Source organism: Phodopus roborovskii, unplaced genomic scaffold, assembly GCF_943737965.1.
Source record: "Phodopus roborovskii unplaced genomic scaffold, PHOROB, whole genome shotgun sequence".
Classification (NCBI taxonomy): domain Eukaryota; kingdom Metazoa; phylum Chordata; class Mammalia; order Rodentia; family Cricetidae; genus Phodopus; species Phodopus roborovskii.
Window position 1 is genome coordinate 65,099,086 of NW_026126418.1, and position 15,474 is coordinate 65,114,559.

At 42.3% G+C, this 15,474-nt stretch overlaps 1 protein-coding gene across 1 annotated transcript; it reads left to right on the forward strand.

Moving 5' to 3' along the window:
* Nucleotides 1-3,123: 3,123 nt before the first annotated feature.
* Nucleotides 3,124-9,689, forward strand: Il1f10 (interleukin 1 family member 10). The gene is made up of 5 exons (XM_051184006.1): nucleotides 3,124-3,201; nucleotides 7,080-7,139; nucleotides 8,510-8,595; nucleotides 8,874-9,001; nucleotides 9,246-9,689. Exons 2-5 carry the CDS (start codon nucleotides 7,108-7,110, stop codon nucleotides 9,456-9,458), a joined length of 459 nt encoding a protein of 152 aa, XP_051039963.1. The 5' UTR covers nucleotides 3,124-3,201; nucleotides 7,080-7,107; the 3' UTR covers nucleotides 9,459-9,689.
* Nucleotides 9,690-15,474: the final 5,785 nt, after the last annotated feature.

Here is a 15,474-nt window from a genome sequence, read left to right on the forward strand (position 1 = left end):
AGGCCACCCTTATCCCAGCCATAGGCAGGACAGATTATACCTTGAAGGTTGTGTAGCTGGGCTGGTTTCCCATTCCTTCCACTTGAAGTCTTTCCTGGCCTCAGGAGATGGCCAGTTCAGGCTATGCATCTGCTACAGCTAGGAGTCTTATCTGGGGTCATTCTTGTAGATACCTGGGAGTGTTTCTTGTGCCAAGTTTTTACCTGACCCTGAAATGCCCCCTTTCTAGTAGTCTCTTTCAGTACTCTCCCCCTCTGCCCCCAAATCTGATGGTTCATGTTCCCATGCCCACCCATCTTCAGTTCACTTATGAATTCTCTTCTATTTCTTCTCATTTCCAGGGAGATCTGGGTGTTCCCCCTTGAACTTTTCTTGTTACCTAGTTGACTTTAGCATAGTTATCCTTTTATACAGATAATATACACTTATGAGTGAATACATACCATGTTTGTCTTTCTGGGTCTAGATTACCTCACTCAGGATGATTTTTTTTCTGATTCCAATCCATTTGCCTGAAAATTTCATGGCATTGCTTTAACAGCTAAGTAATACTCTGTTGTGTAAATGTGCCATACTTTCTTTATATATTCCTCTGTTGAGGGACATCTAGATTGTTTCCAGGTTCTGGCTATTACAAATAAAGCTGCTGTGAGCATGGTTGAGGAAGTGTTCTTATGGCATGATAGAACAAACTGAGAAAGAAATCAGAGAAACAGTACCCTTTACAATAGCCTCAAATAATATAAAATATCTTGGAGTAACTTTAGCAAAGCAAATGAAAGACATGCATGACAAGAACTTCGAGTCTTTGAAGAAAGAAATTGGAGAAGATATCAGAAAATGGAAAGATCTCCCATGCTCATGGATTGGTAGGATTAACAAAATAAAAATTACCATCTTACCAACAGCTGTCTACAGATTCAATGCAATCCCCATTAAAAACTTGACACAATTCTTTACCAACCTTGAAAGAACAACACTCAACTTCATATTGGGGGGGAACATGATTATTAAAACTGTCATGAACAATAAAAGAACTTCCAAAGATATCACCATCCCTGATCTCAAGCTGTACTAAAGAGCTATAGTAATAAAAGCTTCATGACATTGGCATAAAAACAGACAAGTAGACCAATGAAATCAAACTGAAGACCCAGATTTAAATCTATACACCTATGGACATCTGATTTTTGACAAAGAAGCAAAAACTATATAATAGAACAAATAAAGCATTTTCAATAAATGGTGTTGGTCTAACTGGATGTTGGTATGTGGAAGAATGCAAATAGATCTGTATCTGTCACCCTCCACAAAACTGAAGTCCGGATAGATAAAAGACCTCAACATAAATCCAGATACATTGATCATGACAGAAGAGAAAATGGGAAATAATCTTGAATGAATTGGCACAGGAGACAAATTCCTAAGCAGGGCACCAATAGCACAAACACCTAGCTCAACAATTAATAAATAAGACCTCATGAAACTGAAAAGTTTCCTTAAGGAAAAAGACATCATCCATGGGACAAAATGGCAGCCTACAGAATGAGAAAAGATCTTCATCAACCCCATATCTGACAGAGGGCTGATTTCCAAAATATATAAGAATGCAAAAAAAACTAGACATCAAAAAACAAATAAAAAAATTGGGTGCAGATCTAAGCAGAGAATTCTCAATAGAGGAATCTCAAATGGCTGAGAAACACTTGAAGTGTTCAATATCCTTAACCATTAGGGAAATACAAATCAAAATGACTCTAATATTACATCTTACACTTGTCAGAATCACTAAGATCAAAAACACAAGTGACAGCTCATGCTGGAGAGGAGGTGATGGAAGTGCAAACTTATACATACATTTGGAAATCAATAATATGGTTTCTCAGAAAACTAGGAATCTCTCTATCTCAAGACCCAGGTATACCACTCTTGAGCATACACCCAAAAGATGCTCAATCATATGCTAAACATTCTATCTCCACAGAACAGCACAGTACATAAAAATGAATAGTTGTGAGATGTAATTCAAGGAGAAAGTGAAAATTTTTAACAAGGAATAAGGATTCTGTTTCTCCAAACATGTTTAGGATTGTAGAAAACTTTAATTGGATTCTATAGAATAATGAAAACCTAGCAAAGTTCTACAGTGCCATCCATTACCTCATACAAAATATATGTCATTTAAAATGGCAACAATAGTAACAGTAACAAAAAAAGCAGAACTTGTATCTCATCCCCATACATCTTTTCTCATTTCTTATTCTGTGCTCATCTGGTCATCCTCATCAAGTCCTTTGTGGAAATTTGCAAATGACCCAAAAAAGGCAGCTAATCTCCAGAAAACATTCTGTCCAGTTCTTTACCCCTAGTAGAGGATGTATAATGGATGGACAAATGGATTGATGTACAGATGGGTGAAAGAATATATAGATGGTTGAATGGCTAGATAGTTAATTGGGCAGATGAGTGGATAGATGGTGGAATGGATGGACAGGTGGACAGAGTTACATAATCTCAACTGGAGAACTAATTCTATTGCCGTACACTGATCACACTCTCATACTTCCTGATAGTCCAGGGCACGTGGCTCCTATACAGTCTCCATAAAATCTAAGGCCAAATCTTCTACAGCTGTTTCCTTGGATTCACTGTCTCAGTAAGGTTGTATCAACTAATTAAATCTGAAAAGCAAAGGGTTCCTTCTCATTTTCCCAAACAGCCACCACACTCATGATGTAATCAGCCCCTGTTTCATTATGGCTCTCTGGATGCACCTGGTTTCCAGCAGCAGCAGTCTTTCTATTTTTGGTCCTTCAGACCTTTCCAAGTCTCAGATGAAACCCAATGGAACATCAAAGATGTTTGACCCCAGAATTGTTTATCTAGCTGCAAAACCACTAATAACACAGTCAATGACAGTAGCTACAGAGACAGAAGATCACTGTCTAGCCTCTGTCAAGGCTTTATGGGTGACTCTCTCCCCTTCCCACAAACACTCATTAATCTCCCCACCTCCTTATTATTGGTACTGTGTTGAAGATGTTATGAAATCTCTGGGCTTTTCTTCCCTGATCTGAAGCCAATTATAGATTGCTGTAGGCCTGACCCACCCTGACCAGACATTATAAACACAGTGTTGATTCCCTGAAGAAATCAGTTGGAGGTTCCAGTCATCAGAGTTCCAGACACCAGGATCTTCAGGTCAGTGGTGACAGGTCTGTCTCTCTCTCTCTCTCTCTCTCTCTCTCTCACACACACACACACACACACACACACACACTTTTATGTCAATGCCTAGGCTCTCTAGGGAGCAAGGAACAATTTTATAGAATGTTGTGTGATACTCTATAGGTCTAGGAACACTTGGTAGAATTTAAGGAAAAGTATAGATTGGGTCAAAACAAGGTTATTACATATTTAGAACCACAGAGTTTTGAAAATCATCTCACAAAAATTCAACTAGGCCAGTGGTATTCAAACAGTGTTTTGTCTGTGCCACACGGACATTCCTTGAACATATTCTGTGACTCATTTCCACAGACAGTAGGAACGCCACTAAGGTGCTAGTGTCTCCATCATCTCCTCTGAAGCAGTATCCATCATCCCTTTATCTATCATATATACAACTGTCTCCTTTTAAGAGAGAGGCAGAGACAGAGAGAGAGAGAGATCCTTGGGAAACTTAAAACAGTTTTGAAAAATAATAATCTTACTCAACATCTCATTCCTATGGGAACAGGTTGGAGGCTCAGGAACAAAAAGAATCAAGATGAAATGGAAACACAATTACTTCTGGGACTCAGCCTTGCAATCAAAGACTGATCCATGTGTTTCTGTGTTCTATCTTAAGTTCCTCTGTGTGTCAATCATGTGGTTGGAGAGAGCTTCCAACGAGCTATATCCATTACACTTCATGATCGCATGATCTAATCAGCTTTTATAAGGCAAACAATTATCTTAATGTACACTAACAAACAATATAGCAAAGTTTAATAGGATCTCAGAATAGTGTTACAATAATAAATGGGGTAATCATTAAATTTTGAGTCATGGAACCATAGTATGACCTAGAAAGAACCTTGACAACCACATAATCTGATGCCATGAACCTGAGGATTGGCCATAAGTGGACATGACCCTGTGTGTTTGAGCTCTCATTCTCAACTGTTATGTAATTGAACAGAAAAGATACTGAGCCCATGAGTACTGAAGCCATGCCCAGTGACCTTGATATGAATGATTTGAATGAAGTTGAGGGTGGCTTTTGAGCAGGGAAACTGATGGTGATGCTAAGTATGCCTGTGAAGAGGATGAGCAAGGAGTCCTGAAGAGAGAAATGAGGTACTATTGCACAAGCAAACTAGGGTAGGGCCAGATAGTGGCAGAATCTGTGGTCATTGTAGATTCTAGAACTGGGCAGCAATGTGGTCAAAGATGAACTTAAAAGATGAATTTGGTATGCTTTCCATGGGGTTAGGGTTAGGGTTAGGGTTAGGGTTAGGGTTAGGGTTAGGGTTAGGGTTAGGGTTAGGGTTGCCAAGATGGGTGAGTTCTAGAGCACCGGGATTCCAATTTGACTAGACCAACGCTGAATTTCTGTTGCCTGTTTGAGCTGACATTGACCAAGAGTTGAAGTCCTCAGCCTGGATGTGCATCTTCATGCATACACACTCACTTCAGTCCACCTTCCCGGATGCTCATACTTCCTCCACCACAACCGAAGGAGCCTCGGTGATCTGGCTCAGAGGGGACATGTCATCAAAAAGACTTGACTGCTATTAGTCTTCCTGAGCTACAGGAAGAATTCACTATTCTTTACTACTCTAAGTGTGGTCTAGGGACTAGCAGCATTATCAAGACCTGGTTAAATGTTTAGAATGCAATCTCAGACTTCACCCCAGACCTAGAGAGCAAGATTCACTATTTTAACAAGAATGCAAGACATATAAATATACATTAGAGAGTGAGAGCTAGGGAAATGACTTAGTGGGCAAAGCATTTACCATGCAAGCATGAGGCTCTGAGTTAAGATCCCCAGAACCCACACAAAGCCAGATGCAGTAGAGACATCTATAAACACAGTGGTCCTGTGCCAAAGTAGGAAGTGAATCAGGGGACTCTCTAGAAGCTATAGGCTAGCCAGCCTGGCATGCACAGCAGTAAACACAAGTATAAAAAGATAAACAGGATAAAAGACAAGGAACAATACCTGAGGTTGTCATATGACTTTCACATGTACCCCATGGCATGTGTATACCTGCACCCACACACACAAACACATTACGCACACACACACACACACACACACACACACACACACACACACACACACACAAAACCCACAGAGTGAGGACAACTGACCTGACGTATCAGTTCCTAAGCCTGGTTCATTACTTGAATCTCTTCAAGCGCTATTGAATAAGGACAGGGGAAAAAGACTGAGTGATTCAGATGTGCAGGTATGTTTTGTCACCTATAACTTTAACTAAACACTCATTATTTTTACAGAATAATGTTTACATTACAAAAGAAATCAAATCTACTATAGGAAAGCATTAGGGAATATTAACAATGACTGACAATCCTGTCGGTCACAAATGAGTGCTGTGCGAGAACCAGCAGTCCTTGTTCCCATGTGTGTATCTCTCTACAGCTATGAATTTAATTGGGATAATAATGTGCACATTATTTATAACCTACATTTTTCACTTCATATATTTGGAAACCTTATGTCATAAATATCATCACTAATGAGTATATACTTCTTATTCTCTAAATTTGCGGTTCCCTTTCAGCCAACTGCCTATTATTGGACATTGAGAGCACTTCCAACTCCCCAAACTTATAAAAATATTTAACTGAACTATTTATAACTAAACATTTGGGCTACCCATTACCTCTCCCTGGAACATGGCAACAACATGTGCAATCACAGAATACACAGAACGCTTGGAGTCTGGTCCATAACACCGGCATTTGTGCAGTCCCCCACCCTCATCAGCGTCCTGTTACCCTTCACTCTTAACAGGTCTTAAACTTTAGCCCAATTACTTTCCAAGGTGTCAGAATCATATAACCAGTAATAAAAGCCACTTGGGCTACAGCCCCATTTCTTATACTACCAGATCACGGATCTCAGTGACACCAAAGGGGTCTGCGATCCTGCCATCAAGCATCGGCCTTGTTCCCTTGCCTGCCTCCCTCAGTATCACTTTGTCCATCTCTAAGTCCCATTTCTTCCCACAACCTCCTGTTCTATCTCGTCTTCTACTTTCTCACATAGTTGCTTCTTTTTTTATCCCCCTTCCTGCTCAGCATGAAGCATGTGTGCTCTTCAGGCCCAGTCATCCCTGCATTTACTCTTGGGAGCCGCTCCCCTGCTTGGGTCTGTTCTGAGTTTCTTGTGTGCTGTTCTGGACTGGACTTTCTGGGTGACCATTTTAGGGAGGCACTCTAGGATGGGATACTCCTCCAGGAAGGAACACAGTCCTGGGGAGCTTCGTGGCTTGGGGTTTATACCAGTCACTCTCTTCATGTCAGGGTGTTCATGTTCAAAAGCATGAATCTCTGTATGTCAATCCGTTTCTGGTTTTCACCTGGAAAAAAGAGAGGCGTTTGGGCCGACTCTTCACACGTGTCAGCAGTTCCAGTTCCCAGGAATGATACTTCTTAACCTTCAACCCCTGCCTGTTCTCCCCAGCTATCATCTTCTGCCCTGTGCCAAGCCAGGGTGGGAAATGGGACTGGATCTTTCCTGAGGTTAGCCCCAGTCTGTGGAGCACCCACCTCTTGGCCTGAGAAGTGGGACAGTAGCTATTTAGGTGAACCTGCTCTCTAGATTCTGAGCACTAGCATCAGCAGACAGAGGAGTCCTGGGCTCACACCTCTGCAGGCTAAACCTGATCTAATGGCCATGAGTATGGTAGAGCTTCCTAGATCTAGGAGGGCTAGGGAAACTTGGGTGGTTTCTGTAATGCCTAGGGGTGGGAACAGCATGTGGCTCTGTAACTCTGAGCTCCAGCATGGTTGCCCCCATATACACACTGCTGTTCTCCTGACAGCCTTCTTCTTCTCCCCAGTAAAGACCAGACGCTCCTAACTGCAGGCATGTGCTCCCTTCCCATGGCAAGATACTACATGTAAGTAATTTTGCTGATTTCTCAATCAAAGGGTCTGGGGGTCACATGAGAAGGGAAAAGGTCAAGTCAAAAAAAAACCGTCAAGAATTTAATAATTACTCTTCATCTTTGTCAATAATGACAGCCTGTCTCCTGGCAGCAGACTAAGAAGAATGTCCATTTTACAGATATGAAAATTGAGGCTCCAAGAGGTTGTGTGATTTTCCTCATGCCGTATAACTACCCAAACGCAGGGAGTGGGGTTAGACACCATGTCCTCTGAACTGACGTATCTGGCTCTTAGAAAGTTAAAACAATCTTGAGTCCCAGTAGCGCATCTTTATGGTGACCTTAACTGATACCTGGATCTAAAAAAAAAAAAAAAAAAAAAAAAAAAAAAAAAATCACTATAGAGCCCTGACTAGCCTGGAACTTGCTATGCACATACATTTGGGTGGCCTCAAACTCACAGAGCTCTGCTCCCCTTTTCCTCCCAAGTGCTGGGATTAAAGTATTTACCACCATACTGCTTCCTTGACCATAACTTGGTGGTGTCGAAATAAAATGCTTCCAGCAGGTGAACTCTTAAGTCCCAGTTCCCCATAGCTGAGAAGAACACCATGTGGCAAGATTTTGACAGACCTTTGTTCTTAATGTATAAGTCAGCTTACTTTAAAAACAAGAGATGAGTTGTTTTTAAGCAGTCATTACTAGCTCTTGCAGAGTCAGGCTCCTGGAGGTGATGGCATTGGTCCAAAGGTTTTGGGAGCTCCCTGAGCTCTGAGAGAAATTGGCATCTCTGAAACCAGCTGGGCAACTAGGCTAATAGCAGGCATGGTTTTGATGCTTCATGTGCATGACAGTTTCTCCCCAGCTTCCCTGGTGCATACTTGCCCTCCCAGGCAGGTCATTAGCGTCAGTTCCTGATCTAGTTCCTATAGTTGGTTCACCCAGAGAGTACCTTGCCATGGCCAGAGTGAGTTCAGACTCTAGGGACACACTTGATTTTCAGATTTCTTTCTCTTTTTTTAAGGTTACAAAGCACATCACACTTATTACAGCCTCAATGTCTTCATTAATGCGTGGTTCCAGATCTGGGATAGGGCTCACTGTGTCCCCAGGATACCCGAGTCTTAAAGCAACTACTCAGACAGCCATGAGACCTCTTCATGAGAAAACGTTGGCTGCTGTGAGCCTATGACAATCCTGAGCCTAGTAAACCTGCTCTTGCTTTGGGATAGAACTTTTTCTGCCCTTTGGAGCAGTGTCCTTCTCGTCTCTGGAAATAAAGAAGTCACTAAAGGCTCAGTGTAGTGGTCCAGAGTACAGGGATTGAAAGACACAATGATCCCTGAAGGCAACAGGCCATTAACCTTGACCTCCTATTTCAGAATCAAAGATGCACATCAAAAGGTTTTGTACACAAGGAATGGCCAGCTCCTGGTGGGAGATCCTGATGCAGACAACTGCAGTGCAGGTGAGCCTCAGGGGGGCCCAGTCTCCATCTGTTACAGGCTCTTGATTCTTTTCTTCTCTCATGTCTTTAGACATGAGAATGTTGTCCCCATGATAACGAGAAGAGGTGAGGGGCAGCTTCAGCCTGTCTACATGAGTTGCACTCACCCTGCAGTCACCATGCAGAAACATGCCAGGTGTGCCCAGGCCTAGCTGCTCCTGGCTCAGCCATATCTTGCTAAAAAGTCTTCCATCTGGGGTCCTCTCACTCCTTGCATTGTGTTCTGTCTTACCTCCCAGAGAAGATCTGTATCCTTCCTAACCGAAGCCTGGACCGCTCCAAGGTACCCATCTTCCTGGGGATCCAGGGAGGAAGCTGCTGCCTGGCATGTGTTGAGACAAGAGAGGGTCCTTCCCTGAAGCTGGAGGTGAGAGACCCCCTCCTCATTCTGGAGAACAGAGTCAGTCTTGCCTGGGTTGTCAGGTTGCACTCAAGTGTCCCCTCTCTTGTCCCCCATCTCCCTTTGCCTCCTTGCCTTCTGGGATCTACAGAAGGCATCCCTGAGTGCCTCTTTCCTCTTGAGTCCTTTGGCCAAGCTTCTGAGGCATTAAGGACTGACATCCCAAATAGAACATTCATCTCATCTCACAGTAGCTCTCTTTGCCCCACAGGATGTGAGCATTGAAGACCTATATAAGGGCGGTGAACAAACAACCCGTTTCACCTTTTTCCAGAGAAGCCTGGGCTCTGCCTTCAGGCTTGAGGCTGCTGCTTGTCCTGGCTGGTTCCTCTGTGGCCCAGTTGAGCCCCAGCAGCCAGTGCAGCTTACCAAAGAGAGCGAACCCTCTACCCTTACTGAGTTCTACTTTGAACAGAGTCGGTAGGGAGGCATAAGATTGAAGTCCAACCTAGTGCCCCCAAACTGAGCCCATCTTGCTCAAAATGACAGTCCACCAAAGATGTCTAAGCCTTAATCCCTAGAATCTATGACAATGTTACATTAAATGGTAAAAGGGACTCTGCCTCCATGGTCCATTTGGGCCCAATGAAATCATATGAGGCTTCACAAGAAGGAAGAAGTTGGATACTGAAGTAAACTTTGCTACTAAATTCGAGGATGGAGATAGAGACTATAAGATGATGGATGCTAGTAATTTCTACAAAGGAAAAGGCAAGAGCTCTCCTGACACTGATTTTAGACTTTTCTGGCCTCCAGAATTGTAAAATAATACACTTCCATTGTTTTAAGCCACTGAGTTTGTAATAGTTTATTGAAGCAGGCTTAGTAAAACCCATATTTCACATGCAATTCAAGGGACATAGGTATCCTGGTGAATTTTTGGAAAGAGACTCACAGCTTTTCTTGGGTGTTGAGTCCAGGGGACATCACAACCGGAATATCAGGCTCTACTCTTCTGAGTTTGTAGTTGTACCCTTTGCCCAAGAGTCCCAGTAATTTGTCATTTCATAGAAAGTCTGTGTCCCTGCTCTAGCATGACACTATCCTGTCCCCTATATCTCTGCTCTAGCATGATACTATCTAACCTGAACTACCCTGGCTCTGTGAGGGGTGAGCTACTGACACTCTTTTGTCACACCAGTATCTAGAGCAGTGCTGGAGCACAAAAGGTACTGGGCACAAAGCCTTGACTGGGAAGGCAATCATGAGGCTCTGGTTAGATTCTCAGAATGTTATCCACTCGGACCCGCGGTGCAAGATGGACTGATGACAGGGCTGCATGAAGGGACATTTAACCCTGGACGTGAAGGAAAAAGCATTTTCCCATAGAAGAACATGGGGTCAAGCATGCTATGCAAAATCAACAATTCAGGAAGGTGTGATGGAGGAGAGCCCAAGGCATTTATGGGGTAGGGTGTGTCATCCATGTGGCTGGAATCCAAGGATTGTGGTTGAGGAGTTGCTGAAAATTAAAACAGGAAGATGGGTGGAGTCCAGTTGAAAATGACTAAGGCCTTATCTGGGAGAACCAGAGAAATTATCTGGATTTCCAAGCAGAGCCCCTGTGATCATCCCTGAATTGGCCTAGTTGCTACCAGAGCCTCCATTCAGCCCTGCCCCCTCACCTCACAGTCAGGTACCTACAGAAGTCAATTTCTGTGCTCTGATTCCCTGGGTAGCTGCCCCTGCCTCGTCTTCACATAATGGCATATCCCCTTCACTTATGAGCTAGAAGATAAACTTAAGCATGAGCTTAGGCATGTTAGAGTTTATCTGAGTGATTCATAAGTAAGGCAGCACCAATGACAGTTGTTTAGGGCTTTACCAAGGGGGGCTCATTGGAGAATGGGAGAATAGTTTTGAAGGCATTCAGGAAATAAGGGGAAGAAAATTTGATTGCTTAAAGTGGAAAGTCCCAGTTTAAAGGTTAGTCAGTAGTTTCTAATTCTTTGAGCTTCTAATTAGAGGTTAGTTGGCAGTTTCTGGTTAGTTAATCTGTTTCGTTTTCTTAGGCTATGACCATTCTCTGGGCTGCATGCCGATGTGATAAAGTAGGAACTCAAGACTTAGAACAGCCCCCCCCCCATTTAATTATTTTAACAATGGTCACTCCTTTTTGTTGGCCTCCTCTTGAGATCTATACCCATGGGCCACCCAGGCACAGCAGATAGCATTCTCTGCACAGACAAAAATATTTTCAGTAGCTGATATTTGCTAAGTTTACATTAGTACTAGGGAGCGAACACAAAGCCCCTGAAGGTGTGGCCTCTGCCCTCTGAGGACACATGGTGTAGTGGAAGGAGACCTGACATTATAGAAAGCATATCACCTTACCTGACATGTACAGGGCCAGGGAAAATCAACACTGGGGGTAGTGACACGAATTAAATGAAAAAGGCATTCATTTGCTCATGAGCCTGATGACCTGAATTTGATTCCTGGGCCCCACATGGAGGAAGGAGAGAGCCAGCTTCCAGAGTTGTCTTCCAACCTCAAATCAAAAATGGAAGAAGCTACTTCTGACAGCTGCAATTCAGGAACTCCAAGGATACTTTTCAGTCATAGCCCAAGACTCGTACTTAAATTCCTGCTTCTCCCTACCACACCAATGTCTCAACCAGGCCACAGAAGTTGTAATTATGCAAATGTGTGGGAGAGGCACACTGAAGATCTTATCCACTATTCTGTGTTTCAGGATGGTGGGTGTGGGGACAGGATGAGCGACTGGTACACAGTGTGAAGATCTCTTAGGCAGCACTCAGGAACTTGGTGCGTGGGCAAGGAAATGTGTGTGTTCATGTGTATATGGTGTGCGTTGTGTATGTGCACACACATGAGTGCCCTGGTATGCACACTGTGTATATCTGCCATAGAATTTAATGTGGGCAGCAGTTCATTTAGTAATTTTGTTCCAAGAGGTTCTAGAACAACTCTATCCTAGAGGGCAATTGTTCAAAGTCTCCTAAATCACTCAAACCAAGATTCAAATTTTACATTGCTATTTCTCTTTGGACCAGATTTCTATTTTGAGATACCAATTTGAGCATCACTGTAGACCCAATGAACAACTGCACAAAACACACATAAAACGTGTCAGTTCATGTGAAGGAAATCCAAGTTTAAAAAAAGAAAAAGTAAGTAAAGGAAAGTGAATAAAACTTTAAAGGACACGTTATCCTGAGTATCAGTCAGCAAAAATCAAAAAGTTGATGCATTGGTGTGTGGATTATTTGACCATATTTTGAGTTGTGTTTTATATTTACATAGCTAAATAGTATATTGTGATTCTATCTGAGCAAAGAGTCTACCTCCTAGAGAAATTCCAGTATCATCTCTACCTACCAAGCAAGGTGGGATCCTTGGAGCCTATGGGAAAATTGCAATGTACCATTTGGACTGCAGATGGCGACAAAGTTCGGCTTTGCTTTGTGAGGCTGTGAGCCCCGGTGAGCAATTTCACCAAATTTAATTTGAATGCTTCATAATGCCTATCTGGCCGTATCTGCGCCCCATCACAGCCTCGCTAGCTCATGGACTCCAGACTACAGCTTGAAAACCAGCATAGGACGGAACCAGACCCCCTGCACTTGGGAGACAATTAGGAGGCCTGAACAGTCTACGGAGCTACTGTTAATGGAACAGCATTTATACCTAGGGAACGAATGGACTTTGGGAGCCCATTCCACATAGAGGGATACTTTCTCAGCCTAGACACACAGGGGAGGGCCTAGGCCCTGCCCCAAATGATGTGACAGACATTGATGATCCCCCATAGAAGGCCTCACCCTTTCTATGGAGCAGAAGAAGGATGGGATAGAAGGATGGGATGGAAGCCAGTGGGGGGCATGGGAGAATGGGAGGGCGAGGGAACTGGGATTGATATATAAAATAAAATTGTTTCTAATTTAAATTTAAGAAATAAAAATAAAGAAGCTTTGCCTCACTGTTTCTGCCATTAAAGGTTTGAAAATGGAAGTGGCCTGGACCAGCTCTCAGACTCAGAAGCTCCTGGCCACAGCACCCTAATCTTGTATGTGTCATTTAATAGCACCCGGTTTTCCCACACCCAGAATTCAAATGGCTTTTTGAATACATTCAATTTTGTTCCATATAGTCCATTCTGGAGAGTTCAGGTTTTTGCTGTCAACTGGTTTCTCTGACACATTCATCTAGATGTCTCTCTATATCCTGCTCTTTTAGTCCAACCCCACCCATAAAGTAGTAGCTCAGAAATCTTTTGAGGACACTTGAATGATGAGAATCAGTCTTCTATAATTTTGTTCATGATAATGAGGAACACAGACTCCTCCCGAGAGCAACTGTTTAACACTCTCCAGTCTTTATCTATTGACTGGAGAGGAGGATTTGGATTACATGTAGTAGAAGTTGCATCATAAGGACCTAGTTTAAAACTATCATATCCTGGAAGACACAAATGTTGCAAGATTAATGGTACAAGGCCTAAGTAAGAGTAACATAGTTATGCCCATCTTTGTCCCCTGAAAGGACAAGGTCCAGAGAAGCCGCGGCCATGCTTGCTCCAGAAGAGCCATCTTTGGTTAGGTTATTCCTGGGAGCATAGTCCCTTTGATTATTGATAAAATTGAGAATGTGGAAGAATCCAAAACTACAGTTTTTAAAAGGAATCTAGTGGTAGAATAGATCAAAAGGAAGCTAGTGTGGGATTGTAGCAGAGCACAATGGCATCAAAAGATAAATATATAAATAAAGCAAAAACACAAAGTTTACAGTTACTTGCTTATTAAAAAAAAAGGTCATGTCTTTGCTTTTAAGAAGCTAAGATATCCTTTTTTGTTTGAGGAGAAACTTGAAGTCTTTTAGCCTTTTAACTGGATATGCAAAGTGACCTTGTCTTTAAGGTGTTCCTGAGGCTGTGGAGACACAAAATCATAAAGAATTCAGAGACTAATTATTGACTAAATCTGAGTAGAGTGGGTCTTTATCTACCCTGAGGAGGTGTTAGTAAACATCAGAAGACATTTATATTCTTGACAAGAGTCATCTATAATTTACAATTATCTTGGATATTCACGTGCTACAATTTGGTGAAGTAAGCTATAGGTTAAGAGTTTTGACACTCCCAGTGAGGTGAGTCCTCCCTCCCACTGCCATGCTTTCTTATGGTGCCATGTGTGGGGCAGTTCCTAGTCACTGAGAACAAAGCCCTGGTATTGGTAAAGAAATCATATTTGGGGTGGAGGAGATTTTATTAGGGAACCATGGGTGTCATTGATCTTTGAAGGAAGTCCAGCCTCCTTTCAAACAATAGGACATCTTCCTTTGCAGAAAGTGAGATGTTTCCCAGTTCCCTACTGAAGGCAGCTCCTTCCCAGCACCCTGCTTCCCCATAGCTGTGGCAAGTATTGTCCCTGTATAGTTTTTCTCCAGCCTAGGGCTTGCTTAAGGTAGTAAGTGCTTATCTGTCTATGGAAATATTTTATTACCTAGAGTAAAGCTATCAATTGAGCTGGTAACTTGCTTCCTCCGAGTCTTAACTGTCTTTATTTCTGTTGTTGGAAATCCAAATGTCAATTTTATTTATTTACCTATCTATCTATTTATTTATTTATTTCTGCTCTATTTTCTTTTTAATTTGTGTGTATGTCCCTATACATCTGTATATACATCTGTCTCTCTGTCTCTCTCTGGGCCTGAGTATCTCAGCTCAGCTGCCTGCAGAGGCCAGAAGAGGACTTCAGATCTCCAGGGTTTCTCTGCAAGAGCAGTAGGCATTTTTAGCCTCTTAGTCATCTCTCTAGCACCCCCAAAATCAAGTTTAAAAGTCAACTTGCATTATCTGGGTCTCATTATCTCTCCCACAATTTTCTCCCAAGCAACAGGGTCTTCTTCATACTTCTTGAGGACATAGGACTGAGGCAATGATCAACCACATAGCACCTTGACTAAGGCTGCTCAAATGCACATAATTTTGTCATCTGCTCTACAATTTTAGTTATGCTCTGATTTAAAAGGCTAAAAGAAATTCAGGCTAATTTGGAGAGAAAAGTATATAAACATTAGGTACACATTAAGATAGATTTTAAAAAATAAAGTTTTTGTGACTTTCACTTAGATCTTCCTTGGTTTTTAAGTTAAAATATTGATCTCGTTATTTTTTAAATAACATTAAATAATCTTTAATGCCGAGTCTGGATTTGAGAAGACATGGTTCTTAATATAAAGTAAAAGACTTTATATCTCAAGGACCTTGAGCCTAACCTGATCAGTAACACAATTCTAAGCAGGCTGAGCAGGTATCAAAAGTTTGCTGTTGTTTTTTAATGTTTTCATTACATTCCTTTATTTGGTATATGTGTATGTACATATATGTGGGGCAGTCTCTCTCTCTCTCTGTTCATTTGCATGTGTGTGTGTGCATACGTGCGTGTGTGCATGCATGTAGGTAGGTCAGAGGACAA

Excerpts from the sequence above, each read along its gene's own strand:
- Il1f10 (XM_051184006.1), top strand. The coding sequence starts at position 7,108 with ATGTGCTCCCTTCCCATGGCAAGATACTACAT. Across the intron at positions 8,596-8,873 it reads TGCAGACAACTGCAGTGCAG|AGAAGATCTGTATCCTTCCT; the intron begins GTGAGCCTCAGG and ends CTTACCTCCCAG. Across the intron at positions 9,002-9,245 it reads GTCCTTCCCTGAAGCTGGAG|GATGTGAGCATTGAAGACCT; the intron begins GTGAGAGACCCC and ends TTTGCCCCACAG.